Source organism: Ochlerotatus camptorhynchus, unplaced genomic scaffold (assembly GCF_037179485.1).
Source record: "Ochlerotatus camptorhynchus isolate MF236.1 unplaced genomic scaffold, CSIRO-AGI_Acam_v1.1 ptg000349l, whole genome shotgun sequence".
Classification (NCBI taxonomy): Eukaryota; Metazoa; Arthropoda; class Insecta; order Diptera; family Culicidae; genus Ochlerotatus; species Ochlerotatus camptorhynchus.
In genome coordinates this window covers 673,591-699,931 of record NW_027040837.1, presented here as the reverse complement: position 1 = coordinate 699,931, position 26,341 = coordinate 673,591, and the positions used below count along the sequence as shown (strand labels likewise).

General features: G+C 38.7%; 1 protein-coding gene across 1 annotated transcript in view; it reads left to right on the top strand.

Annotated features, from left to right (window-relative positions):
* The window catches only part of LOC135709081 (protein rolling stone-like), a 102,598-nt gene extending 78,360 nt beyond the window's left edge, over nucleotides 1–24,238 (top strand). Inside the window, exons 4-6 of the mRNA XM_065231275.1 lie at nucleotides 1,231–1,350; nucleotides 12,701–12,881; nucleotides 23,519–24,238. Coding sequence (XP_065087347.1) covers nucleotides 1,231–1,350; nucleotides 12,701–12,881; nucleotides 23,519–23,795 — 578 coding nt within the window. The 3' untranslated portion in view covers nucleotides 23,796–24,238. The remainder of the gene's footprint in view (nucleotides 1–1,230; nucleotides 1,351–12,700; nucleotides 12,882–23,518) is intronic.
* Nucleotides 24,239–26,341: the final 2,103 nt, after the last annotated feature.

The window sequence follows — 26,341 nt, the reverse complement described above, 5'->3', positions numbered from 1 at the left end:
ATTCCGGTGAAGTTGACACACTCTAGCTCTGTTTTTGGGGACTGGCTCGTTGCTTTCGCTTCATTGGATGCTACTGGTGATGATGCTGACGGTGGGAATGTCTCTTTTGAGCCTACGTTACTCTGAAATTATACTATGCAAATTCGGTATCATTTGGGTTGTTGCTGATGGTGAGATTATCACCGAAAGAGACTAGAAGCATCTAATTTTATGGCACCTGGGAAATGGGCAGTGTTTCGCGAAAAATATTACGCAACTGCCGGAGGCTAAGTTGATGGATGATCTGGATTTTATTTCACATCTGAGTAGCACTTTCAAAAATCTTAACGAAATGTTGCTTCGTAGTCGCAAGCAAAACCAAGTAGTGACCCCATCCAAAGCATATTGCACCAATAAATCTCACCAACTAAGGTCTTGTAGATACTTAATAAAAACACTATCCCCAGCAAAGATCACCGAGGAATGCTTTCAGTCGGGTTACGCGAATCAATAGACATCAAGTGGCCAAAGGTCACCGAACAATGTCGTGGCATCTTTACGTAAACAATGAGAGATGGCGCTTGCGGTAATCAATGGGGCACAGAATGACGCACCATGGTTGGACCTCGCCTTTAACGACAACGGGCGAACGTACGGTAGAGCTCGTGCTGTTTGATTTGCTCTCGAATCTTGTAGCAATTTATCTCCGAAGGCCAAACCCATGTATCGATACCTGACCGGACGGTGCTTGCAATGCCATGGGAAATATGTCCCCACATCCATTAGCCCATGGATCGTACCATTCCAGATGCAAATGAATGGATCTCTTTGATGTTGTGGAGATTTCAATCGCGTCTCGTAAAAAGAACGCGAAAATGGCATTGTATAAGCGAAACCGTGTTAGCCGTTGTTGTCTGTGCGGGGCCGCGGAAGTCCTTGAAGGCAGTCTCTCCAGATCCAAATTATCACATTTTACGAACCTAAAGCCACTCAACTTTGCATTTATCTATATTTCCGCTTTGCAGTTAGCATTCCGAGGAAACACCGTCTTCTAAGAGTAAACATTTCCAAGAATAGTGATTTTTCTACTCAACTCAACCCTCGTCGCGTGTTGCCTAAAGGTCAAGCAAACTATCAATACAACTCATGCCATGTTAAAGTGTTTGTTGGACTAATAGACGCAATTCACTTGAATTGCACTATTCGTTACATTCATTGCCAGCTCTCAATGCGCATTCTTTCTATTTCCAGATAAAATTTGCAACTGCGAGGAAATGCCGCGTGCCTTCAAGATCTACTGGATGATACACAACATCACGCTAATCCTATCGATTTGCATTACGATCGTCTACTGGACTATATTGCATAACGGTAAGTGAAGGTTACGGTGTAGTCAAGTGCATGACAACGTAGTACAGAAGAATTTACTTTATCTCGAGGACCTCTCGATTATACTGAGACAATGGTCTTTTTTATGATGGCCTTTGAACGACTGTATTCGTGCAAAGGAAAACAAATAATATCAACAGTACAAGTTCCAATATCTGGGTTTGGAGTGATTGAGCGCTGAACTCGATGCATTCTCATGCAAAAAAAAATTGCTCGATGACTTTATTTACCCACCGAATGATAATTCATATTGGAAGTGGCGCACGGTGTCCCTAGAAGAAAAACTTATTTAAAAAAAATCAGTATCGTTGTTGCTGCATCGTGCTCTCTTGCCGTACGGATCTATTTGCTTTTTGCTGAAGGAAGTGTTAATACTACCTAAAGCTAAAACAAATTTAAATAGCACTTTTCAGTGTTCAACCTATCTATCTCAACCTATATCGGTGCAAACCTTCGAATTCTTATAGTAATCTGCATGGAAGTCGATTTGGAGAAACTTGGTTCAGCCGCCATGGCGCCTAAGCGCAAACGAAAAGGGCAATCGCTTGATCCCCCTTCTGATAAAATTCAATAGAGCAATCTATTAGATATGCTTACGGATGATGAGAATGATCCGTCATCCAGGAAAAATTCCACTTAACATTCCTGGCTTAATGTCAAAAAGGGAAAAAGTTCCCCCTATTGTTGTAACCACTTCCGATTTCCATGCTATTTGCAAGGAACTTTTGAACTTCGTTCATTTTAAGTTTTCACTTCAAATTGGCCGTCGGGGTGAATTCCGTGTATTGGCTGAAATCTTGGATGGATTCAAACGTCTTCTTCAAGTCTAGTGAACTAAACAACCTTAAGGCCTTAGAAAAAGCTAGCCTTATGCTCCATGTCCGAGTAAAGTGGGAACACTTCAGGAAGACTGGCGGAAATTTCCAAAACCTCTCTCAGTGCCGTAAGTGCCAGGGATAGGGTCACGGAACAAAAATTGTTACATGCCAGCTAAATGCATGAATTGTGGTGATTCCTCTCACGCTAAGGACGACTGTCCTGTGAAGGAAGATCCTAATAAATTTAAATGTTCAAATTGTGGTGTCAAACTTTTGGGAATGTAAGACTCGCAAAGCGATCCTACAATCTCGTTCTAAGCGTAGGTAGGAAACGCTCCTCGTTCCCGAATGGGTGTAAATTCCTCTGCTGTTAACAACGGTCAGTGAGGAACAAATTCTACATTCCGAAAGTACAAATATCACACCTGCTTCAAATTCTTCATCTATACCTGCACCCCATTCTATCAATCTATTGCAGCTGGTAGAAATCAAAATTCTAACGGAAATAATTTATAATTTTGACTTAGCAAGCATTACTGCTCCTAAAATGGAAATTTTACAGAAATCATTAATTGCCATGATTACTGATATGTTAAAAACTAACCCCATGTTTGTTGCTATTCAAACTGGAGTTAAATTTGCGAACAATATTGTCATGATTGTGAAATTTAGTAATCGATTTTAAATCATTAAATATTTCGAATTGGAATGCTCCATCGCTTAAAGATAAGAAGGACGAACTATTTAACTTTTTGAACTTTCATAATGTGCATATCGCCGTTATAACTGAAACGTTCCTTAAACCTGATCGTAAGATTAAAAGGGGCCCAAATTATTTTATTTATCGAAATGATCGTCTTGATGGAGCCTGTAGTGGCATTGCCATAATTGTTCATAGACGTATCAAACATCAAATTATTTCTTCGTTAGAAACCAAAGTTTTTGAAACTTTTGGAGTTTCTGTCGTAACAAAATTTGTCTTTTTTTCCTTTATTCAACGTCGGTCTCTGTTCCGCAATCTAGTGCCAATCACCGACGGACATCGGTTGCCATCCATTGACGGCAATCGAGTGCAGGAAGGCAGGTTCCACACCTGCGTAGGATATCGCACCCATTCAACACACATGGGCCGGGACCAACGGCTTTACTTCCCTTCCGAAGGAAGACGTGACCAGAGATTTTTATGCCTCAGAAAAATCTCACCGACCTCGGCTGGGATTGAACCCAGACCCGTTGGAGTGAGAAAAGCAGTCACGCTTACCACTACACCACCGGCGCCGGCTAACAAAATTTGGACAACTTACTTTTATAGCTGCCTATTTGCCATTCCAATACGTAGGCCAGCAAAAGAATTTTCTCAAGGGTGACTGACCTTAAGAATCTTACTCGTCATAGGTCTAAATTCTTCATTATTGGTGATTTTAATGCAAAACACCGCTCATGGAATAATGCTCAAAGCAATTCCAATTGTAATATTCTGTTTGATGATTGTTCTGCAGGTTATTACACTATTCAATGTACAAACAGCCCAACATGCTTTTCTTCAGCTAGAAATCCCTCAACTATTGATTTGGTCTTAACTGATTCATGACAATTTTTAAGCCAATTGGTGACCCATGCTGACTTCGGTTCTGATCACCTTCCAGTAACTTTTGAAATATCCCAAGAAAGAATTTCTAATCCCAACAGCACTACTTTCAATTACCAAAGAGCTGATTGGGAGCAATATCGAACATTTATGGATTATAGTTTTGATCCAAACATTCCTTTGCAAACCAAAGATGAAATTGATTATACTCTTGAATCTCTGACTACTTCTATAGTTGAAGCAAGAGCTGCCTCAGTACCAAAATTCGATACTATTATAAAAGACGATGATCTTCAGCTCTTGATCCGTCTGAAAAATGTCTGTAGGAGGCAATATCAAAGAACACGTGATCCTGTAATGAAAGTGATCTGGCGGGATTTGTAAAAAAAAAAACAAATTGAAAAGCGAGTCTCTGCCCTGAGGAAAAAAACTTTGAAAATAATGTTTCTAAATTAGACCCTAGTTCAAAAAATTTTGAGAAAACCTCAAAAGCCTATTCCAACGCTTAAAGAAGGTGGTCAAATTTTGATCACCAATTCAGAAAAAGCTAAGAAACTTGCTACGCATTTCGAGAGTTCCCATAATTTCAGTTTTACTAGTCCTATTGAGAATCAGGTTGCTCGGGATTATCTGAATATATTCACTGAGGAAAATAAGTTCGATAATTCTTGAGGGATTTATTTGCACGAATTAAGATCTATAACTAAAACAAATTCAAAATATGAAAGCTCTAGGTGATGATGCATTTTTTTTATACTCTCATCAAAAACCTTCCAGAGAGTACCTTGGTTTCTTGGAACAATTATTTAACAAATGTTTTCATTTGGCATACTTTCCTGATAAATGGAAAAATGCGATGTTCCAATTTCGAACCCGGATAAAAATCCAGCTGAAGCTTCTAGTTGCCGTCCAATAAGTTTGCTTTCTTCAATAAGTAAACTTTTTGAAAGGATATTTTTAAATAGAATGATGCTTCACATCAATACGAACTCAATTTTTGCAGATGAGCAGTTTGGATTTCGTCATGGGCATTCAACTACTCATCAACTCTTAAGAGTTACCAATTTAATTCATTCAAACAAATCTGAAGGCTGCTCAACTGGAGTTGCTCTTCTAGACATAAAAAAAGCATTCGACAGTGTTTGGCATGAAGGTTTGATTGCTAAATTGAAAAAGTTTAATTTTTGACTCAATATTATGAGATTAGTTCAAAATTATTTAACGGACAGAACTCTGCAGGTAAATAATCAAAATTCCAAATCTAATCGACTACCTGTTAGAGCAGGAGTTCCTCAGGGTAGCATTCTTGGGCCTATATTGTATAACATTTTCACTTCGGACCTCCCTGATTTGCCTCAGGGTTGCCACAAACCTTTGTTCGCTGATGACACAGGCATTTCCGCTAAAGGAAGAAGTCTTCGTGTTATTTGCAGCAGACTGCAGAAAAGTTTAGATATTTTCTCTTCTTATTTTCAAAAATGGCATATTTCTCCCAACGCTTCCAAGACTCAACATAAGCCTAGAGCTTCCTTTTTGAAACCTAGTAGTAGTCACATAGTCACTATTAACGGAGTTCCAATTTCCTGGTCAAACCAAGTGAAATATCTTGAAGCAAAATTAACTTTTAAAGATCACATTGAGGGCATTCAAGCCAAATGTAACAAATACATAAAATGTTTTTATCCTCTTATAAACAGGAAATCCAAAATTTGCCTGACGAATAAACTTCTAATATTTAAACAACTTTTTAAACTGGCCATGCTTTACGCTGGCTAATATGGTCTAGTTCCCGAGTAGCACACTTCTGTCGTGAAAAGTTGCAGCAACCTAATTATGACTGAAATAAGTCGTTTAAGAGTTTCAACAACCGATTTGTGATAAGCGTGTTACTAGGGTTGTTGCACTACCAGGCAATAATTTCAGGCAAAAATCTTTAATTGCAACGATTAATTCCCTTTATACTTAAATAAGATTTAGTATTAGTTTTTAGTTTTAAGATGTCAATTTTTATACTGACATGCAGGTATAGAAAACCTGTTTAAAATACTGAATTACCTAGGCAGGAACAATGTAAAAACACTTAGATATATAAATCATAAAAATTAAGGCTGATAAGCTACTGTTGAAACTGGAGCATCTAGGTTAAAATGAAATGTAATTTATTTTGAATTTGGAACAAATGAAGAGTTAAAAATATGTCCACGACAAGTATCAGTGCTGTTACTAAAACGCTGTTACTGCCATGAGGGCAGGTCCACGCCTGGACTGTCGCTAAACTCTTTGAAATTAGCGTCAACGGTGTCAAGCTTCAGCGTTCTCCAACCCGACAAATCGCTAGACCGCACAGAGGAGTAACTGGAACAAAAACCTGGCCAAAATAAGTAAACAAGATTTTCTTGATTTTTCATGCTCCTATATTTTTTTTTATATATTTCAATGTATTCAGCATAAAGTGGCAACGGAATAAAAACGTTACATTTTGTTTACAAATTTTGAGACGTGTTCAAAAACTGAAGAAATTCGAAGCTTCTTGTTTTCCAAAAAGTAACCATGTAATAATTACGCCTACAAGATATAAACAATTTGATCAAGAGACAAGTGTTATAATAAAATGGCTACTTTGAGCTCTTTTCTAACAAGTTATGTGGTAAAAACCTTTAAATTTAAATAATGTCTTATTGTTTCAACAATATGAAAAAAATGTATTTTTTATGTTTTTTTTGTGCTGTTTCAGACATGAAAAAGTTGTAGAATCTTGCGCGATCAGATCATATATTCTATGGACAAATGAAAGTTCACGTTATTATGAACACATTGGCATTCAAATCTCGTCCGGAGTCGTCCGGATTGGCGATTGCGAGCCATTTGAAAATGGCATGTTTTGCATCATTTCGTGGCAAAATTTTATCCCTTTATAAGGTCATACTTCCAGAAAACTTCCGTAACACAACGGTTTACTGCAGAAACCTATGACAAAATTACCGAGCACTAATTCTGTCCTTCTTTAATCTTGAACGTTTGATCAGTGTATAGTTTTAACAGCTACAAATTTACGCCTCGAAAAGTGGTGATGAAATTTCAAATTACATGACTTATAACCATGAGCAGCGATGAAAGTAAGTTAATCAAAGTTCAACATTGCATGCTTCTATCGCGTTGTACTCAGTTTGTTTGGAGTCTGAAGTAATGTTCTTGTATATATAACAATCAGAATTGTTAGTAATTTTAAGCTCTTTGTGCTTGAACTTACAGGATTTGGAGAAGGTTGCAAAATTTTGACAAGACACTATCTTCATAAGTTAATGCAACGAAGGGATGGCTTATTGGATGAAAAACTGGCCTGCATGGAAAATGAACTTTTAACTGAACTCAACTGCCCGGAAGATAAGTTGCACATTGCTAAAAGTAAGTTAACAATATTCAGATCAGAATTTAAACAAAAACGGTTTCGTTGCGCGTATCATAAAGAGGCTTTTGTTCGAAAGCATTCGGAATGGCTGAAGGGATTATTAAGCTTTCCCATGAGTAAAAAACGAGAACTTCAGGTGCTGGAAAATGTTCTTATTGAGGAATTGACTTACGCAACGCAGATGAGCCAGCGAGCTGAGACTGTTTGCCAATATCGAAAACAATCATAAATTGTTGTGGCAGAATCCTTCTCCTCACCACGATATTTTCGTCCTATTCATGACCGATTTCTCCGTAAAACTAATGAAAGCACTAATGACGAAATCACACATGTAGAGAACCAAATTGATCAACTGTCAAGATCAGAATACCGTTCTGCCAATGGAAGCCTTATTTTAATAAAGTATACACTTCAACCCACCATGGTTGACGCCAATGTATGTAATGCGGCAACCAACACCTCGTCTAGCATGTACTTTCAACGATTTAGAAAAACTAAAGAAAGAAGATCCAGATACCTTCAAATTTGGTTTGTCGACTTTGCATGCGCGAATTCGTTTTTTGAGTTGATACTTTATTGAGGCTATAAATTGCTTCTACTTAAATGACAAGCACGTTCGGAAGAAGATAAAAGGATCGCTGCAGATCGAAAAAAAAAGCAGATTCAAGCTGAAATAAAGACAAAGTTAGGACTTCTGGTAGATGTACCAAAAACAGGTTGCGGTAACACAAACAACGGTAATACGGCGGTTTTTTGAGGACGTCAATTTAGTGGCCGAAATAATCGGGATTGATAAAGGATTGATTTATCGGTTCAAGGTCATCGTTGAAACAATAACATGTGGCTATAGCGTGGATACTGATAAATTTGCAGTATATGCAATTGACACAGCCCGGATGTACGTATCGTTATGCATTTAGCATCCCATGACACCTACTGTTCATAAAATCTTGGTACACGGCAAGAGTGTTATGGAGCATGTACGTTTACCCATTGGTTTAATGTATTAGGAAGCCGCTGAAGCTCGTAATAAGCATTTTAGAGTATAACGACAACACTTCTCAAGAAAGTTCTCGCGAACAGCATGCAACCGAGACATTTTGAATAGGTTGTTACTAAGTTCGGATCCCTTTTTGAGTTCAAGTCGTGAGAATCCTATCAGAAAAAAGCAAGCCGTTCAGCATTGAAACCCAGCAAATGCTCAAAGTGAATGCCATCGTAGGTGGACAAAATACTGCAGAGAACGAAGTTCGCAGCGATTCAGACGAAGATTCTAACTAATCGAACGTAAGAAATCGCAAGTTATGTTATTAAAACTTTCGTTATTTTTTATTATTATTTTTTATTTCAGGGCAATGATTCTTGGATAATTTCTTTACTCTTTTTGTTAAATAATCCTTATATTAAGCAGAAGAATAAAAAAATCCTAGTTTCAAAACCCATTACTTTTTTTATTCGTATGGATGATGAAAGGCCAGATATGCACTGCTAAGTAGATGGATTTTAAAAGTTACAGTTAACAGAAAATTGCTCAAAACCAGTGAATATAATTTTGGCCAGGTTTTTGATCCAGTTACTCCTCTGTGGACCAGACCGAGAATCGAACCCGGCCGCCTTCAGTCTAGTCTTGCCATCAAAATATTTTCGCACAAGTTAAGCATTTAATTACAGGCAAACATCATGGTTTTGTTAAAGGACCTTTATCGACTACTAATCTGTTGAATTTTGTAACATTTTTTTAACGAAATGGATAAGAGACATTATGTTGAGGCACTATATACTGACTTCAGTAATTCGTTTGATAGGGTTGATATCTCTCTTTTGCTATTCAAATTATAATGAGAGAGAGAAGGATTAGTAATTTCCATTTAATTCCACTACCTTATTTACTCATCCTTGACAGATACGCGTATTTCGTCTACAATGTGCAGACTTCTTCAGTGTCTTGTACTAATACGCGACGCCCACATTCATCAGGATTATTCAAATTATCTAAGTAAGGTTTTAGTCAACATTTATTGAAGTGGATTCAGTCATACTTGACCAGTAGGACACAAAGAGTTAGATTTGAAGGAGATTTGTCGTCAGTAGTCAATGTAACATCTGGTGTGCCACAAGGTTCCCATCTTGGACCATTACTGTTTATTCTATTTGTTAATTATGTAGAGCACATATTGAATATTCTGAATGTCTCAATATATGCAGACGACATGAAACTTTTCCTGGAAATTCGTGAAACGTCTGATCTTGTAGTATTTCAACAAGAAATTAATAACTTTTACACTTGGTGCACAAAAAGTTTATTAAAGCTTAATGTGAAAAAATGTAATTCCATTTCATCTACAAGAAAGCAAATTATTAGGCAAGAACATGTAACAATAGGACCAAACAGAGTTAAAAGGTCCAAATCAAGTTAGAGATATAGGTGTTATACTAGATTCAAAATTAAGCTTTTTTGAACATTATAATAACACAATCTACAAGAAAGGCAACACCGTGGGATAACCAGTCGCATCGAAGCTTCTCGAGATTATCGTCAGTGATTATATTCTACGCACTACAAAAAACCACATTTCGTCAGATCAACATGGATTTATTCCCGGTAGGTCTGTTGCTACTAACTTGCTGGATCTAACTACTACATGTTTTTCGGCTATGGAAGATAAAGCGCAGGTTGACGTAATCTATACGGACCTAAAGGCGGCTTTTGACAAAATTGGTCCTAAAGTGTTGCTCTGCAAGCTATCACGGTTGGGAGCCTCAAATCGATTGGTGTCGTGGTTGTCATCGTACTTGACTGGCAGAACGCTGTTCGTTGAACACGGATCTTATGTTTCATCGCCATTTGCTAGCACGTCCGGTGTCCCGCAAGAAAGTAATTTGGGACCGTTATTGTTTGTGTTATTCTTCAATGACGCTGCATCTACCCTTGGCCACAAGCCACAATCCCGGCGGCGCCTACTGGTATTGAACCCAGGCCTGCTGGGGTGAGAGGTAATCACGCTTGCCACTACACCACCGGCGCCGTTTGAATATGTATTTTTGTATGTAGAATATGTTAAATATACAGTTTTTATTTCGGTGGCACTCTTGTTCCATCTGGCCCTATATTACCCGCCCCCTATGTAATAATAAGTAACGAAAAATCCCCCTTTCCCCACATACGTTACATAATTTGTAATGCAAATCATAAAAGATTTTTTTATATTTCTTTTTCAGTTTTAAAAATAATTGTTTCTGTACTTACCCGAAAGAATAATTTCAACATTCTCATTCTCATCCATGCATTGTGCGTTTATTGCAAAAATGTGGCGACCCCGACATGACACTGAATCTATTTTCAGGTTCAACAGTCGCCCCTATGCACGCTTACTATAAAGTTGTTTTATTTCCCTTGCCCCTTTATCAACGTACCCAGGTACATCTGCTTCAACGAACATTTAGACTCACTCTAACTCAATTTGTCTCTATCAGCACACTCTGACTCAGACCTCGAGTTAAAAGCATGGTGAATCAGAACGACTAAGCTCAATTACTGAGAGAGAGAAAGTCTGGTTAGATGAACACATTCTCAGCATTTGTCTGTTCTCCCACTGAGTTGAGTCGGAATATTTTTGTTATTGCCTCTGTCCTATTCGTAGTGAGAGCCTGGTTGGAAAGTGAACATTGTGAGTTGTATCTCTCAAATAATGGTACTGAGTTTTCATTGATGCGAAAATTTGCAACATTGGTGCAAGCTCGTATATGCTGATGATCTGAAAATCTATGTGGTGGGTGATACGCTGCATCGAGGACTGTTGTCACCTGCAAATGTTGCTCAACATGTTCGTTCAGTGGTGCCGCTCGAACAAGCTTGTCATCAGCGTCGCAAAATGTCATGTGATGACCTTCTATCGGTCCAAAGACCCGTTAATTTATGAATATCACATCGATGGTACTGTTCTTAGCAGAGTGGATCAAGTGACGGATCTTCGTGTTGTATTGGACTCGAAGCTTTCCTTTCATTCCTATTATGCATCGATTATGTCCAAGGCTAATCGTCAACTTGGCTTCATCTCTAAGATTGCCAAGGATTTCACGGATCCACACTGTCTAAAGCAGTAAGGCCGATCCTAGAAAATGCTTGAGTTGTATGGGCTCCAAACGACGTATCATGGAATCTAAGAATTGAGCCCTACCAGAAACCTACCGTGGCGTGATCCTTTGAACCTTCCAGCATATTCCGATAGATGCCGTCTGCTTGACCTCGAAATGCTTGATCGAAGACGTAAGCTACAACAAGCTACGTTTATAGCTAAATTACTCAACGGTGACGTCGATTGCTCTCATCTTCTGTCACTGCTTGATTTCCGTGCTCCAGGTAGGATGTTACGTCAGCAATCCCTGATGCAACCGAGCTTTCATCGTACTCTCTATGGCTACAACCAGCCTATTTGTGCAATGGTTCTTATGTTTGTATCCGTCGAGTCCGCGTTTGATGTTGGTATGTCTACACCTCAATTTGTGAATAGAGTAAGAAGACTGAACCTTATTTAAGACGAATAGTTTATTCATTAAGACAACTTTGTCAGATGACTTATTAAATAAATAAATAAATAAATAAAAATAAACATGCTCGGGTTTATTAAAAGGTTTAGCTTTCATTTCAATGATCCATACACAATCAAAACATTATACGTTGCATATGTTAGGTCCCACCTTGAGTTCTGTAGTATAGTCTGGGCTCCATATCAAGATACTCATATTAACCGCATTGAATCAGTTAAAAAACAGTTTCTATTATATGCTCTAAGAAAGTTAGGCTGGACGAGTTAACCCTTACCATCTTGTGAGTCTCAATGTATGTAGATCAATTTGGATCCACTTGAAAAGCGAAGACAGTTTGCAATGATAGTTTTTATAAACGATGTTGTAGCACAAAAAGTGAATGCCACAGAGATTTTAGAAAATCTAAATTTGTATGCTTCCACTCGTTCCTTAAGAAACATAAACATGTTTTATATCAACAATCAAAGAACAAACTATGCCAGGAACACGCCTTTAAATAGAATGATGTCTTGTTATAATGAACATTATGAAACAATTGATTTGACAATGATCAAAAATTCTCTTAAAAAACGCTTCTTTTCGAGGTTAGTCAGAGATTATTAAAATAGATGTTAAGTGTTTTTTATAACTTAAACTGGTCTACGTTTGATTGACGACGAATAAATAAATTACTGACTGAGCTAAAGAAGGTCAATTCCCTCTATGACGGCCAAATTAATCTCGGTTGAAAACCACTGGTCTAACAAATCGACTGGTACACACAGTTTTATGTAATAACTGTCAGAGGAGCACCATGGGAACACTACCGAGATATTTAATAAGATATTTTGACCATTTCTTGAGATTTTGAAGTATGCAAAAAAATCCTTCTTTTAATCAAAATTCAAAACTTGAGGTAAATGTTTAAACACTTAAACTCCTATTCTTCGACATGTAAAACATCTAAAATTTCCTATACCCACCCCACAGACGAGATGCCGGTGGACGCCAACAACATCCTGATCCACGCTGCCAACTGCATGTTCATGCTGATCGATCTTATCATCGTGGCCTACCCGGTGCGAATATGGCACGTGGTGCAACCGATCGGCTTCGGACTGTTCTATTGCCTATTTTCGGTGATCTACTACCTGTGTGACGGTACAGGCAAGTAAGTATCACACCGCCCTGAATGCAATCCTACTAAGTACCTATCTATCTGAACCGAATCGAAACATCCAGTAGAAGCATTAAAATGTTGCACCTTTACAACAATCGTACCATCAGCTGACTAATGATTGCTTGTAGTAAACCACGTTCGACAACACCGTAAACTACCTCTCCGCTGCTGCTGTGTGCAACATGGTTGATATCCATAAGCTTCGCTTGCTCGGGCCGGCGCTCGTAGGGTTGATGTTCTCGTTAAACGGTTAATTTCAGCAGACGGGTGGACGTTTTTTCCAATGTAAAAATTAATAACCCAGTTAGCCAGTGGTACAGATCCACGATCCGGCAGCAATTTGCCTTAAGGTGTTACCACAGACAAACAGACCTAACTCTAGGGGTGGAAATTCTGCAAAAATATCGTCAAGCATATTTCGCAGGCACGCTAACATCCCACTCGTTCATGCAATATTTACACTACATGCTTTTCCGTCAATCTGTCACCAGCTGTGTTGAATAAAAACAAGACAGTGATGTCGGTTTGATTGAATTTCGCCGAAATACGGATCTTTAGGAGATATACACAGAAGTTCAAACTTTCTTAGGAATTTATTCTGTTTGTTTAGTGTGCTTTTTTCTTTTATTGGAAACAAGTTTTTAAACGTGGTAATGCATCACTAATCAGTGTCCTTTCTACCACCGCTCATCACTTTAATGTGTACACAGAAAACAAATATAATATGTATCAATCAATGATATTCATTGTGATGTATTGAACATCCATAACTGGAGAAGAGACGAACCAGCCCACGGCTGAAAGTCTCTCTAATAAAGGAAAAAAACTAGGGAGGTTGGTTGGTTGGAAATGCTATCTAACATGAAGCTTCAGTGTGATAATTTATTAGCTAGAGAATGGTCTGAAGAGGGTAGGTAGATAGTTCCGCTAGAGTATGGCAGTATGAAAATTGAATAGAAGTTGACAATGAACGAAGGGCCATTAATGCAACAGTACTAGTCAAACGCACACTTCTTTACCTACACACTTAGAAAAATTCATATAAATTAAGGTGCTCTGTAAATTTTAACATAAAACTGAGTCACAATAAACACGAAATTCAGCTCAATCAAACGTACTTTTCGTCGAGTAACGAACTTTTCAGTCTCGAAGTACTTAATTTTACATGACATGTTTGTTTACATCTCATCCTTTATGTCAAACATGGATTCCGTCACGTGTTTCGGTATTTCTAAGTGTGTAACTTGTACAATGTACGCGGATACTTGAAGTATTTCTCAAATTCTGTGTACATCGTTCAGCGTAATATTACACAAGCGAAATGACCAATGAGCAGCAGTTTGGATGCAATATTCAACAACTTTTTTTCTGTATTCGTCAGATATATTATATGTCTCCAGTAAGATGCCTTGATCACTTATCATTTTCAAGAGCTGACATCTACTAAAGTGACCTGAAAAAGAACTGACATCACTGATAAGTTCGAAATGTGGTTGCTTGCTCAACGTTTCAGTAGCGCCACCATGACAAATACGAGCACATTCCCAAAACCATATTTGCGATGCATGTGATTATGACAGTTATGTCCGTTTGTCTGTGGTGTTACCTTTGCGTGTCGGTACGTCGTTCTATGTAGAGGTACTTTATGGTTGATATTGTGTGTACTACTGTACTTGGTCGATAGGTTGCTGACTAAGCGCCATGAAGAGCTTGAACTCGGAGAATGTTGGTTATTGCATTACGTAATTAAAGGGTAGCTGGACAGTAATGAGAAATTTGTCCGAGATTCCATGGTGGAGATATGACGAGTGCAAAGTAGCGTGGCATTATTATGTCTAATGAAGTCTATCCTGGCCGATGATCGCGCGGTGCTGTGTGCAGTATGTAGCTGCTGGGAGCCTAATGAATGGGACATTTACTATAATAGGAGTGAAGCATTATTCCTTGCTGCAGCCACCGCCAAATAACAAAAGATAATCATTCATTCAGTCGAAAAGAAAGAGCTTACTGAGGTAGATTGAATAAGAGTCATACCTACTTTACCGCCGCGCCGTATAGATGATGATGCGTGATGTAAAAAGGCGACGAACCTCTGTCAATTGGTTCTGATTTTTTGAATGGGAATGTTACTTCATAAGCACAGGATTATGTCATGATTTCGGGCAATAGAAGACATAAACTGCCCAACTAAATACTAGGGCTAGCACTCGATACTTATACTTATTCTACTTATTCTACATCATACAACTCGGGGAATCGAGCGAGAAAACCAGTACCGTAGTGCTGCGATAGCAACGACAGTATCAGCTGCTATCGAAGATGACACGATTCATAATAGCTATTTTCTGTTCTATTACAAGTATCTTAGTATCTTAGAAACATATTGGACCGTATGCGTTAAATACAGAACGAGAAAACCCAAGTGATGAAAGATATGATAGGGTAGAGAACTACTCCGGCCTAATCGCCCATGTTGAGCCTATCGAGTGGAAAACGTCAAATAAATCCATGATTTCAGAGTTAACAACACACTTAGAAATAACTATTTTTACACGAGACGAAATCCATCTTTGACGTAAATTATGTAACGTTAACAAACATCTCATGTAAAATTAAGCGTAACTAAACCGAAGCATACGCAGCTCGACGAAAATTACGCTTGATTGAATTAATTTTCTCGTTTCTTTCAACTGATTCTTATGTCATTTGGGCCGGTTGCATGTGTCGGTCTCAGGGCACGGAAATTTACATGAATTTTTGGTAGTGTTAAGTCAATTATGCGTTTGGTATGATACTTTAGTTAAAAAGCTACCGAACAAAGTCAATGAGAACGCGTAATATGAATGTTAGCACCCATTATTCTCAAAATCAAAAGAAGTGCTCTGACCGAATCAATGTTTATCTTCATCCGATAGGCCGAAGTGAACTTTTGAAGACTTTTGAATCTCGTTTCAATATGTTAGGCCGAACTTAGAATTATTAGGCGGAGTTTGGGGTTAAGAAGCAGTGTTAGATTTTTAACAATATCTCAACAATTTAATTCCCTTTATTAAGTTTTTAATTTTAGTTTTTTCTACCGAGCTCGGCTGTGCAAATCTCGGCAAAAAAAAGTTTCACTGGGATCTCAGCAAAAGTGACATTTGATTGCTGAGTCTCGGATAATGCTCAGCTGAATCTTAGCAAACAAATGAAATGTTTGCTGAGATCTCAGTAAAACCACAAACGAAGTGACAATAGACTAACTATTCTTGATTGTTCTTCGAATGACTCCAAAAAACTAAGCAAAAATCAAGTTCAATCGTGACATTATATGTTTTAACATGCATAATCATGATTTTAAAATGACCTATTTTCGATTTTATTTTCGAAGGGACGTATCAGCTTTTGTAAACAATGCATTTGATCGTCGATTTGGCGTAACTGGTAGCTCGCCAACGCATACTAACAATACCATCAGATAGGGGAAATTTTCCGACGATCAAATTGTTTGTTTACAAAATCACAATCAAGCATTTGCCTTGAATTTTAAGTATAACATGATAGAATCACTGACGAACCGACAAATTGTCAAATGAGCGATTCTATCTGCCATACAGACTACCAAATATGTCAAACAAGATCAGACGCAAACCAAGTCAATACAAATTTTACGTGTGTTTGTCTCCTTGCTCACGTTACACTGATAAACAATTTCCATTTTGCTTGAAATTTAATCAATTTGACATTAAACTCAGTTTAATCATATCGAATGATTAAAAATTAATACTCTCTTTCTAAAATATAATCATCTGATATTAAACCCAGTTTAATCATGCTTGATTAGATTGAAAATAATCTTTTTTGAATAAATTTTAATCATTTTTGATTCTATTTAAATAATTTTTGATAGAATTTTAATCTCTTTTGGTTATATATTTATATTCGAAAAGAATAAAATTTAATACTGGAAAGATTACTTCGAATTATATCATGCATGACTACTGCCGAAGTAATCATGGCTCGGACTCAATAAGGTGAAGCGGGAATCTTCATACTTTTAAAGCTTTTTTGATTTAATTTATCTTTGAGTGTACGTTATGACGCGATCGGATGACTAGATGGCAGAACGTATTTAAATGGGGTGAACGTATTTCAAATATGGCGTTTTGGGCAAGAATTTGAATGCTGCTTCTATGAGCTGTCACGTCGGTTCGACGGTGGTAGAACCTCGGGTAGAACCAACCGATGGAAACTAACGATTTCAAATTGGCTCACTACATAACTAGCCTATTGGTCCCAAGTCAACATTCTACACTATGTTTGTTTTGATTCGCTATGAAAGATTGACAGATAAAATCTACACCAACAATTGAAATATGCGGAACAACCAAACGTAAACAATGGCTTTAAACACAAAATTCTCGAAAATTAAAACACTTCCACGCTTCGATAAAGGAAGTTTGCTCTATCAGATGATTGTACTAGATTGCTTGGATGTGCTTTGATTCTCGAAGAATTTGCGTTTCAAGCCATTGTTTATATTTGGTTGTTCCGCCTATTTCAATTGTTGATCTAGAAATGAGGGCGTTCGCGGATTTTCCTATCGTCGGAACGATTCAGCGGTATCAGTTCCAGTGGCGGAATGGGCCTAAGCTTATTTTTAAGAACTTTGGTTAGTTTCCAGAACGGCTTAGCACGATTTGGGAAAGAGCGGATCTTACTAGTAAAGTCGTTATTTCTGGGATCAACCATCCTGGTTTGGATAATTTTGGTAAGGCGATTGCAATTGGTCTTATGGACAGGCAGACCAGAGCGTTGGTACTGCCTTCGGATGGTGTTACGGAGTCTTATAACATATTTGGTAGATCTGTCAAGGTTCAGAGTATTGCCCAACTGTCTGGATACTTACACGTGTTGTTCCCTGGCCCAGGATATTGCCTTCTCGATGGATTGCAGACGTCTTCGGACGTCTCCGGTTGGACATAGTAGTCGAGGGTTGTGTCGTAGCAGTGTTGATATTGATCCCAGTTGACACGATGTAAGTTGCGCCGGGAAGCTTCGAATCGGTTCACCGAGGAACCAACTTCGGCCACCAAAGTATAGTGATCCGAGCTGAGTTTTGGTAGGTGATAGGTTGAGCGATGTTGTTGCCCATGTTGCTGATGAAGATATCGATGGTAGCGTGGGCACCGGACCTACTCAACCGGGTGGGAGTGTCCGGATTCAAGATGCTGTATTGCGCTACCTGCACGTCGTTGTTCAGGATGGTGTCGTTTTGATTGCGCCGAATGGTGCACCAATCATGATGTTTGGCGTTGAGGTCGCCAGCGATGATGAAGTTTTCCCGCCGTCGTGTTAGCTTGACAATATCTCTTCGCAGGTCTGCTGCCGACCCATCTCTGATGTTGGCTTGTTTGGAGCAGTATACCACAACGATGGTGATGGAGCCGTCAGGAGTAGCTACGGCTTCGATAACCTTCATCTGGAAGCTCGGCAGCAACCGACAGTCGATGTTTCTCCTTAGAGCGATAACCACTCCTCTTCCCCCGGAACTGGTTCGATCCAGCCTCACAAGCCGAAAATCTGGAAGAAAGACGTGAATCTCGGGCTTCAACTGCATTTCGGTGATGATGGCGATATCGATGTTGCGTTCATTAAGGAATTCAACGAACTCAATGCTCTTGCTCATGAGCGAGCAACTGTTCCAATTGGCAATTTTGATGGCTCCACCATCCATACTTATTGATGAAGCTGTTCTATTCAGGTCCTCCCGTGCGCTGGATCATGATGACTTCTGTCACGAGTGCAACAAGTTCCGCCAATGTAAGCAGGCAGAGTGTCTGCCTTCTCGATCGATCGCTGGTGAAGGGGGAGCACCTAAATACTGTCACGATAGCCACGGAGGTGGAGACGTGCTTTGGGATGCTGCCACACATGGGTGACGACTTGAGTTTACCGGAGTGTTATGCACCCCAGCTGATGGCAGAACCGATGTAGCACCAGCAAAACGGTTGTTGAGTGGAAGTGGTGGAAGCACCGGAAATTGGCGCTGTTGTAGGATAGCAGGAAAGTTCTGCCCGTTATTTTCTGGCACTCTTCTGCGGCTATGTTGATGCTTCGTAGGGGCTTTATTGCGGATAGCAATGAATGCCGCTCTCTTCGGACAACCATACATAACAATTGGCACATTTGGGGTCTTCTTCCTTCAATAATTCGCAGGCATCAGGTGCGTGTTGCTTGCCACAATTTTTGCAGCGGAAAGCCACGCATTAGACTGGCATGCACTGTTCCCAAATCACCACCACGTGGAAAGAGGCTCGAATGCTCTGGGTTCCTTCAAGCATGTTGAATTCCTTTCCATATGGACCAGATACAGCTGGTCACGGTACTTACGTGAAGCGTCATGAAGATTCATCTTGAAGATTTGGATCGGCTTGAGTCCATGTTGCTTCAATTCATCTGACAGTGTGACTGTTTTCATGTCAGGAAGTCAGGAAAGCCGCGCAATACCACCAACAATCAATACGAAACTAACGATTTTTAATTGGCTCACCACTTTAGTAGCCTATTGGTCCCAAGCAAACGATTAACGTACCCTATTCTAGTTGAAATTCTATTACTACACTATGTTTGTTTTGATTCGCTATGAAAGTTTGACAGATATCATCAGGGGTGTGTGGATTCATGCAGAACATGCAGGGGTGAGTGAAATAGCTTGGGACTGCTTGGGACCGTTGTTCTGGTACTGAGTGAGCCAAAAATAATAAAGATTTTCTTCGGGACCCAGTGGTCTTAGAGTTACCTCTATGATACCACCGGCTTGGTCGCCTCAATATCGTGGGAGAAATACTACACGGCCAATCATAGCAACTCCACGACTGAGAATAATTTTCTTTCCATACGAAATTTACTCAGATTTGGAAGAAACTGCAGCTACTCATAGCTTATGAGTAACTGTAGTTTCTTCCAAATTTGAGTAAATTTCGTTTGGAAAGAAAATTCTCTGAGTTAATTATTCTCAGTCGCTGAGCTGGTATGATTGGCCGTGTAGAAATAAGTTTTTCTGTTTCAGCAACGCCTCAACGGCCTTGTAGTGGTTCATCGCTGGGAACCATCAGCGCATGGTGCACTTGAGACCTTTACCAATGTAAAAGTCGAATTTCTCCCGCAAGCCTTCCTGGAATCCTTTTAAAAAGAATGGTGGAACTTTCTCCTTCTTTTCCACCTTCGGTTCATCGCCGTTTTCCAGGATGGCGTAACGATTGTTGGCCAATAGCTTCTTCGATGCCAATTGTGTGATGGCGGTGTCCGTTCGGGATCCTTTCCCGACCGGAATAGCAGTCGCGTCAACATGCTGGGGTCGGGCGATGCTTTACCAAAATCGGCGAAAAAGGAGAACGATCAGTATCGAAACGAACGTAGCCAACAACTCGAGAGAGCAAGTAGAAACCGAACTGTACTGCTTGACGGTCAAGCAGATAATAGTGACATGAGAGGAAGAGGTTCTAGGAAAGACAATGTTAACCAATTACGTTTATATAAGGTCTGGGCCAAAGGGCTTATTGGTGTTAGTGAAATGTGCAAATGTTTAGTGGTGTTCGTATTGTATTGCAATGTTTATCTTTTTACACGAATCAGCTGTTGGCAGTGACGTATTTCTATCTGTTCTCAGTATGATGGCAGTGACGTATTTCTATCTGTTCGGAGATGTTCAGCAATGTTTACAACATTTTTGCTTCTAACACCAGCAAGCTGCCTGTTGGCCCAGACCTTATATAAATGTCATTGAATGTTAACCTCCCACCCTGACGAGTTCGTGACCACAGAAAATTATACCAGTAGAGAAATTCAAAGACGCATTATGGCAGGGAATCGGGCCTACTTTGTACGCCCGGTCGAATAAAATTCGCCACCGCACAAAGTTTATTATCTACAGGACGCTGATTAGCTCGGTGGTTTTCTACGGCCACGAGACCTGGACTATGCTCGTGTTGTTTTTGAATGGAAAGTATTGCGGACAATTTACGGTGGAGTGCAGATGGAAGACGGAACGTGAAGGAGGCCAATGAACCACGGATTGGACCAGCTGCTGGGAGAACCATCCATCGTCCACATTGCAAAAATTGGGCGGCTACGGTGGCTGAGCACGTCGTAATAATGCTGGACGACAACCCAGCGAAAATGGATCGAGTAGAGTGGAGACGACTTCTTCGGACAGCAGAGGACATCAGCCTGAATGGTTAGACGGTGTCCGTTTTATAAAGTGAACAGTTCTTATTAAAAAGTGTAAATGTTGAGTTGACAGGCTCGGTAGCACAATGCCTTATTCTACCCACTTTAGAAATCTCCAAACTCCTGTGACACTTATGAGACGTCGTAGAGTTCTCTGCATATCTCTTAAGCAGTGCTGATAAAAATCCTTTCTTCTACACTCAATTTAGCTGAAAATGAAGAAAACCTTAACAGATAGACCAACTACCTGCATGAATTTGAATTTTGATATAAACAAATTCCCTTGATCTAGGCAACCTCTGAGTATCAAAAATAACATTTGTTTTTCTTCATTCGTGGCTGGATTCTCATTATCGCCTCTGTTGTTGTAAATATTGATATTCGTCTTCATCTTGGTCGGGATGATATTGAGGATCAAATGCAAAATGATTATTTTCATTTTAAACAAATATAGCGCTGAAGAACGTGGTTTTTAGACATAAGTCGACGGCAAATTATTGCCTCAAGCTGAACTGATGATAATATCGATGATTTAGGCAGTGTGGTCGACAATATTCAAAATAATCATTTTGCCCAAAATGTCGTTGATTATTTTGCTTTTGAGGATCACTTCTGATTTTGACAATTTTGGGTTTGATAATCGAGCACTGGTGAATATCAACAAACGCGTATTCGTTGATGTATAATAAACTCATTTGTTCATTTCGCTCGTTTCGTAACTACGAAGATGTTCAAAACAAACGCAATTCATCGACACTGGGTTAAAGCGATACTCCTTGCATGTGATGGTAAATGATAAAAACAGACACTGCTCTTAAGTAAGTTTCCAATTGTCAATCCTTCCCATCCTCAGCAGCTGCAAGGACTTTGTCAGGACAGTTCTCTCCAGATTCTTGGAGATAGGGCTACTTTCATCTAAGAGGCCGAGATCAATCCCAAATCTCTATTAAATACGGTAACGGACCGTGGTGGCAATACTTCCAAACAATGGTCTTTGGACTTTTACCACCTAAATACAAATGAGTGCAACTAACTTAATACGAATGCGATGCGAATTAAAAAGTGTAAAAGTTGAGTCATATTTTGCATATTTAAAAAGACAATTTTATATTAGTTGTTGAAATTTGTTTTATCTGTGTAGGAAATCTGGTTCCATCCAATTCCAACATAAACTTAAAGGAAAGCTCACATCCAAAAAACCGCTTCTGGCACTTTTTCAAATTTTTAAATGTTTTGGAAAAAGTTATCAAAAATCTATGACTAAATTTACATGAAATTTTTTTGGAAAAAAAGTTGGACTCTACACACTTAAATTTATTTGCCGACATTTCAACAGCCTAGTAGATCTGCAATTTATTTTACTGAGACTCAGCTAACAAACAGATATTTTAAATAAAACAGCAAAAATGGTTATCTTCAGGAAGATAGCCCTTTTTTGCTGTTTTATTTAAGCATTCCGCACCCAATAAAAACCCAATTTAATTACTTCAAGATATTTTAAAGATATATCAGCAAAAGTAAATGCCGAGGAAGTAGGCTCTTGAAGATTTTACTAGACTAGATTGAGTGTGTAGACAAAACCAAAAAGTAGATTTTTTCGGTTTTTCGGGTCCACATTTTTGCCATGATACAAATCAATTTTTAAATATAAACTGATTTTTTTACTTCCGTTCTCCTTTTCCAATATTTAATGGGAAAAAATACTGGTTCTTGAACAATGTCCGATGGTACATTCTGGAAATAATGATTCAATGTATAATGGTGAAATTTTCACACAGAGCGCCTGCATCACTGTAGATGCAAATATCAAATGCAATTGCACCCGTATGTCAGTAGAAACAGTATATATGTATACATTCATGCAACTAGGCCAGGCCGAACCAGTTCGATGGTATCCTAAAGCTAGTCGCTCAGCTCAAGACGCATAGAAACGACCCGCAAGCAAAAGAGTGCATTGGTCTACTTATTTTCATTTTCCTTGAAACGATAAAGCGCAATTAGGTACCTCTTAGTAGTTCATAGGAAGTTGCATAAAATTCACCACTAGATCATTCTACGTTTCGATTTCTTTTTCAAACAGCTGATTTTGTATGCACCGGATTGAACAGGAAAACAAATCGAATGTTGTAAAATAACCTTGACTTTCTTTGTGCTGTTCTGAACACCTTTAACTATGGGTACAGATACTTGAAACCAGAACGACCGTGCCATTAAATTTAACAAATAATTGAAACAGCACTTTGGCAAGACGAGAATGTACAAATCAAGTTTCCTTTCACTGACCTAGAAAACAAGTTTTTGTCAACTACATAATTTCTCAAGTTCATGCCAAAATATTATCACCAACTTGCCTGGCAAGAAGATTCATTGTCAGCCTGGAACTGATCCCTTCTCTTTTTTTTTGTTTGCATTCATAGGAATGACCGCCCATACATCTACAACGTGCTGGATTGGCGCTCACCCGGCAAAGCAATGGTCACCGTCGTGGGAACGATCGTACTGGCCGTGATCATCCACGTGCTGATGTTCTTCATGTACAAGTTCCGGAGCTTCGTCTATGCGCGCTGCATCAATCCTAAAACCATCCTACCGACCAATTCCACCATCAACCTGAATCAGGGAAAATCCAGTGACGGCATTTCGATGGTCTACGGAACTGACAATCGTGGTTATACCATTACGGAGAAATATTAGGATTTTATTTTCGGTTGGAAACCAGGAATCCCCCAGCCGATGCGGTTAAACACTGGCCAGACTGAGCAGTTATAACATGTTATGAGCCTAGTATCTTGATGACATTTTTCTTGTCGATAACTATTGTAACATGTTATAACTCTGTAGTCTGAACAAGGCATTAGTCACGTTGTTGTGCGTAGCGAAACGATTGGGGCACGGAGATAATTCACAAAGAAAATTAGAAATTAGGTACGATTGTGAGAATGAGAGTCAGCATGCATGTCGGCTTGAATTTAATTCAAGCAAAGTAAATTTATAAGTGAATCTGTGATTAAATGCATGAAAGATGAAACATATATAGAACATATTTAAGTGGTTAATCATGTGTATTTGTAGCAAAAAAGTATTGTCAATTAAATGTATTAAAACGAATAAAAGTTCACAGCTACGTAATATATTAAATGTAATTTATAGAACATATTTAATCCACTAACCACGCATTCTTGAGTCTTACATTTGAGAGACGAAAACAACAGCATTTTATGTTTTCTCAATTACACTAGAACCAACAATCAATACGAAACTATCAATTTGAAATTGGCTCACTACTTGACTAACCAATTGGTCCCAAGCAAATCGATTAACGTACCCCATTCTAGACGAAATTCTAGTACTACACAATGTTTTTTTTATCCGCTTTTGACTGATAAAATGAAGGGTTCGTGGATTTTCCCATGTTTCGAGGGGTGAACCAAAGATAGTACCAGAGCTGATCCAAAAAGTTGAGCACGCTTCTTCGGGACCTTCTGGTCTTAGAGTTGCCTCTATGCTAGAACTTTGATAACTGAAATGTATTTGTAATGTACTGAAAATCCACTTGTGAAAATTTGTGTTAACATGACCCAAATAGACCACTAAAGCTAACCGTTCAGCACTCATTTTTTTTTTTCAGTTGTGGTGACGTAATTTGACGGTCCCTTTCAAATTATCTCATTATTTAAGAAAGGCCCTTAAGGTGTTTCCAACCGGTGAACACTCGTGTTTATTTCAGTTACCGTGGGGACGTAATTTGTGATTAGTCCCGGTCCCTTTCAAATTGTATCATTATTTTTGAACGGTTCTTATATTTGAAATGACGTTTCACATTCATCTAAATTGTACATAAACACCATCCTCTGATCGAGTGAAACCTCAGACCATTCAAAACGAAACATCAAAACCGCTTTTTCGAATGATAGCTGCAACCGGATAACGATTGTTTTGAAATCAGATGATTCTCCTCTCGACTGCAGGATGAAAATTGTTATGAGAAGGGATAGGGCCTTCAGTTGAAATGCGTAATGCTCTCTGCAGAATGATTGTCATACTAAATGGAAATGCATATGGTATTGGTTCAGCCCCATAACGCAAATCATTCAAAACGATGATGTAAATAATTCTATCGAACGTCATTTGCTGATCTGAGCTGACAAACGAGGTGGAAGCATAGCCATCGCTGTCAGAGCTGTTACAAACATAGGTAAACCGTGAAAACCAATGTCTGGCTAATTCGTGGTGGAGGAAGTTTCCTCTACCATCGAAGAATTTTTGTATCCATAATAGCTATTGAGTATGGAAATTTATATAATCAAATTATAAATCTAATTAAAAGCTCTTGTTGCATGTCACTTTATTCTTAACTGTTTGCCCTCTGAGTGCCGTATGTTTTATAGCCAATTTTCAAACGAAAATCATCCTGTATTTGGATGACAATCATATGGATGTTCATCATCTGACGACGAATTCAACCATAGGAAAATCATCCGAATTTCGAATGCATATTGTTAAAGGGCTCGAGCAATGCAATAATCATTCGAAGTATTGCGGATGTTTTGGTTCAGTGTAGTGATGGCCGATTTTCATTCGAATAATCGATTAATCGATTAACGAACCGAAAAGTAAAATTTTTGTAATCGGTTATATCCTGGGGGGGACGTGCTGTCAAATCAGCCTACTGATCATTCTTGTATGTAACTGGTTCCAAACGTTCCGATATAAGCATTAACATCTCCAGAGAATCATCACCGATCGTTTCAAACATGTGCTGCACTCTCATTGGTGGAAACATGACAGCACAGCGAACAAAAAATAATCGATTAGTTGTTAATCGAGTAATTAAAAAATGGGACATCTCTGATTTTGGTGTGATTGTTTTGATCTAAATGAGCGCAAAATTTCATCTCTACACGGTAAGAAAAAAATACTCACAATTAAGTTTAAAAAAACTCACCGTTGGGTTCTATCATTTGAGGTCATCTATTGAGTAATAATATATGAACTCAAATTTAAGTTAATTTTCTGTTAATCATCGTTTAGCTCAAAACGTAGTATTTTTCATTATTGATTGAATTAGTACTTTCCGTAGTTGTTTAAAATGTACATGTTAGTAAATTGTATTGCGTATAGTAATTTACGAATAATATCCTGAAATATTTCTCGATACATTCCGTTTAACTAAAACACGCTGCGATTCAAAGTAAGAAAGAACTCAATTTTCAGTTAATAGTACTCAACCGTTTTGTTTT